General features: G+C 44.9%; 1 protein-coding gene across 1 annotated transcript in view; it reads right to left on the bottom strand.

Moving 5' to 3' along the window:
• Window positions 1-229: 229 nt before the first annotated feature.
• Window positions 230-4,188, bottom strand: part of LOC114072431 (sterol regulatory element-binding protein cleavage-activating protein-like) — a gene marked incomplete at its 3' end in the record, with an annotated part of 20,843 nt that continues 16,884 nt past the window's right edge. Inside the window, exon 4 of the mRNA XM_027910329.1 lies at window positions 230-455. Coding sequence (XP_027766130.1) covers window positions 230-455 — 226 coding nt within the window. The remainder of the gene's footprint in view (window positions 456-4,188) is intronic.

The following is a 4,188-nucleotide window of genomic DNA, read 5'->3' as shown; positions in this document are numbered from 1 at the left end:
CTGCAGAAAGGAGCCTGACTGAGTGAATTATTCATCTTCCACAATCTGAGCTCAAACATAGATATAAAATAAGAGCTGTCACAGATTGGGCAGCTTCGTTTCAGCTGCTGTGAGTGACAAAATGCCACCCATATCGGTACTTGGAGCGATCCAGATGCTGGAATTAGCGAGGATGGAATAACAATGGAATCCACAGGCAGCTGTCACAGCTTCTCTGGCTCTGCAGCACCTCACCTTTGAGGGTGGCTGACGTCTGCAAGGTCTTTGGCTCATGCTGGTGGATGGTTTTGAAGATGTCTGGGTCGGCATTGAAGCGCTCCCGGTCGTTCTGCCAGAAGTTCCCTGGAGACAGCAGCAGGCAGCCGTGCTCTGGGAGCAGGTTCCGCAGCTTCTTGAGGCCAGGCAGGAGATCTGTGACCTGCAGGCAAAGCTCCTCCAAGCTCCTGACTCCAGAACTGAAAGGCAAACAGGGGGGAGTGGGACCCAGACTGCCCCGCGTGTGTTTAACTCTCCCTAAGGAAAGGCAAAGCTGCTCAGACGGACACTTCAGGGACCTTCCTCGCTGTGTCGCTGCTCCTCTTCCTCACAGCTGAGGGCCAGGAACCTGCTTCTCCCTGGAACTGTGCACAGGCTCCAGAATTCCATCCCCACCCCTCTGGGTGCTGCCTGCCCACACAGCTCTCACTGCCTGCCCATCCTCAGCGACACAATTCCCACTCGCACATTCTCCACTCAACTGAGAGTCTGTCTCCCTGGAATTCTCCTTCCAAGTCCTCAGAGCCCTCTGCACTCCCCTCTGCACACACAGAACGGGATGTGCTACAGGAATCCCAGCCCTCCCAAAGTGGATCCCCTGAGGTGCTCAGAGTCCCCAGAGCGTGCCAAGGACTCCTGTCCCACCTGGCTGTGCTGGCTTCCAACTGCCCTGCTTTGCGTGGAGAGCAGAACTTCTGAGCCTCAGGGCTTCAGAAATCCACACAGCTGTAACTGGTATGAACTGGGACCTGTGTTTGCTCCCAAACTTCCTTTGCCACAGTGACAGAATCCTTATCAACCCCCGATTCAAGCAAAACTCAGCTTGGGATTGCACGAGGACCTGGTGTGAAGGGTCAGGGACAGAACCAACTGTTGGACAGACACGGAGGAGCTGCTGGTCCAGAAGAGACAATTCCCTTCTTGGGATACAGAAACTGGTGGGATCTGCTCAGGAAAGGTGTATTTAGCAGAAGTGAAGAACAGAGACCAGTCCCTGCTGGCTCCGGCCTCGCGGCTCACAGGAAGGTGGTTCCAGAGGAGAGTTTTTCTACAGTAACTACGAAGAGCAAACCCAGAAATTATTAAATGATGATTTGGCTTTGTGAGCACTCCCTCTAGAACCTATTTCCAGTGGCTGTCTGGCACTGGAAAAGTCACAGCTACCAAAAGACTGGAAAATGCACCTGAAAAGAGGTGTTTGTAGGGACAAAAGCTTTGGGAAGGACAATGTAAAGGGACTGAAGCAGTGATGCCTTTGGCAGCAGCTCCAAGGAAGAGCCAGCTGACCATATGTAAAGTGATAGATAAGGCCACAAAAAAGAAGAAAACAGCCCTCCTGATGGTTTCCTGGAAAATCTCAGCTCCTGGGGAGACATTCCCAGAAACTGATAAAAGGATTAAAAGGAAGAAATGGGGATAACTGGACCCTTGGGCCTATTTCATCTGTCTGTCACCCCAAAATTAGTTTGCTGACTACAACCACTCAAACTGCCTAAGGAAAATGGTATAAAAAGATAAAAAGAGATTGGACCCAAGCAGAAATCCTGGAGAAGTTCCACCCCCGCTGCAGAGGGAACTGCCTGGCTGCCCTGGGCTGAGATATTCTCCAGACACAGACACTGAGTTTACTCGTGCTCCACAGCACTTCAACATTTTCACTCATTGCTTCACTGTCAGTTGCTTTTGCTCCATGGGGTGTACTTGAGTTTTTTGCTTTGCTGATTCTGTGTAAGCTGTTCTGCTTCCCTGGAAGTTGCTTTTCCTTTGGCGTGTGAGCCCACACTTTGTGTTATAATTATTATCATCACTACAGAGTTTCTAAGTCCGCTGTTTTTGCAGTCAGACCCTGTTCCAGACACGATGAACCCCACTAACTGTCACAAATTTGTATTAATAACGGTGTTATTTAGTGAACTGTTGGAGTGAGGCTGTTTTTAGGTGCTGGCAGTTTAATTGACGGGGAAATAACTCCCAGGAAAACCTGCTGAGGGGGTTTCCTACTGCTGTTTGGTGCAGTTCTTATACAGGAGGATAAAATCAAATGTCCTGTCCTCTCAGGGAATCTGTTCAGCAAAGGTGAGGTGACAACAGACTGTTTTGGACATTAACAGGCTTTGATCTCCTGGGGGACACTGACAGACACTGATAAATTAATACAGGGTGGGCAGAAAGTTCTTATTTTCTGCCCCTTTTAAGGTGACAGGAAACGGCACCAGGAAAGCGGGGTGTCGTGAATATTGTGCTGCAAAAATGCAAATTTACTGAAATGCTTTAAAAAGCTGAAGTTCTGAAATGCTGGGACCACCTTAAAACTCCACCTGCGAACCCCAGAGAGCAACTACTGCTAAAAGAAAAGACTCCTGTTGGAGTCAAACAGCCCCAAAAGTCTGTAACTCACCCAGAGATGGGAATCTGGAAAGGACATAGTTGCTGTGATAATAGAAAACTCTAATTCTACTGAAAATCAGAATTGCTGTTTTGCACAATGATTCCTGCTCTCCAACAGAGGAAGCAAAAATGCAAGAAAATACAGAGAAACTGGGATTTCAATTCCAACAACAAAGTGCGTTTTGTGCACAACAGAAATCTACAATTTCCCCTGTTCCTGAACTGATGGGTGATGCTGAATGTGTGGGTTGGAAATCAGAAAGCAAAGTATTAAAGTTATCGTTATCCTGTAAGAGGGAAACAGGAGAAAAACCCACAACTCCAGTTTCCCACCTGGTTGCTAAAAACAAGCTGCTTGGAGGCGAAGGGAACAACCTGGAGTTTTCCCTGGCCCAGCAGCCCTGGAACAAAAGGAGCTGCAGGTAAATGAGGCGTTAACTGCTAAAAAAAAACCAAAACTCTTCAAGTTTTCCTGTGTTAGAGTTTTCCTCCCTCTCCAGGAGTGCAACACCCCCAGCACAGAGAGAGCAGTGAAGAGACTGCCAGAGAACTTCTCTTGAATGTTTAACTCCTGTGACAGGCACAGCAACCAACTCAACGCTCTAGAAATTATTTCTTGGTTTGTTTTTTTTTTTAATGATTGATTTATAGTAGGATGAATTTTTCTAAGCGATTAAAAACTACTTTTAAATGATTAGTTTATTAATTCTTGTGATGTGTTTGCGTTTTCACCGAGAAACACTTGTTGGAAGACCAACTATTAACCAACTTATATAAACCAAACCATGTTATGTACTGTTAGTACACATTTTAAGAAGTTTTTTCCTCTTTATTAAATAAGAGAACAGGGTGGAAAAACCTTTCACCTGATGAAAATGTAACTTTATTCCAATCAAATAAAAATTTTAAAATTCAACCAAATATGACTTGGAAGCAGATACCAAGATTTATGCATATCTGAAGTTATATAAATATGGATTAATTTTTCCAGTTCTTCCTCAGGTAACTAATTTTTTTTCTTCCTTCCTTAACCAAAAGGAAAGACAACTACGGGATGCAAATATGACCTGCAAATAAAATACAAAAATCCTATAACCATTTTTTAAAAAAAGAAAATACTTATATTTTTGTACTTTTTATCTCCCTTCTCTTATCTAAGCTAATCAATCCTTGTTAACAGAACGTGATAACAGCGATTTATCCACTGGGGAAAAAAAAAAAAAAAAGAGGGAAAAACAAGTTTAACAATCCGTGCTTGCACCTTGTTTATAACAGAAATAAGGTATAAAACTGTCGTTTAATCTTAGAAAATTGATGTGTGAGGGGGTGGTCAGAAATAAGAAATGTGTCCTTCTAAAGGCCCACTCTAAGACCTTAAATCATCTTATCCGTGAGCTGCTTTATGCTGATGATGCCGCTCTCGTCGCCCACACAGAAGTAGCTCTGCAGCGTTTAACATCCTGCTTTGCAGAGGCTGCTGAGCTTTTTGGTCTGGAAGTCAGCTTGAAGAAGACAGAAGTTTTATATCAGCCTGCACCTCAGGAA

The sequence above is a fragment of the Empidonax traillii genome, unplaced genomic scaffold (genome assembly GCF_003031625.1).
Source record: "Empidonax traillii isolate 1590-97213 ecotype Southwest subspecies unplaced genomic scaffold, ASM303162v1 scaffold3201:size31392, whole genome shotgun sequence".
Lineage (NCBI taxonomy): Eukaryota > Metazoa > Chordata > Aves > Passeriformes > Tyrannidae > Empidonax > Empidonax traillii.
This window is presented reverse-complemented; position numbering and strand designations above follow the sequence as displayed.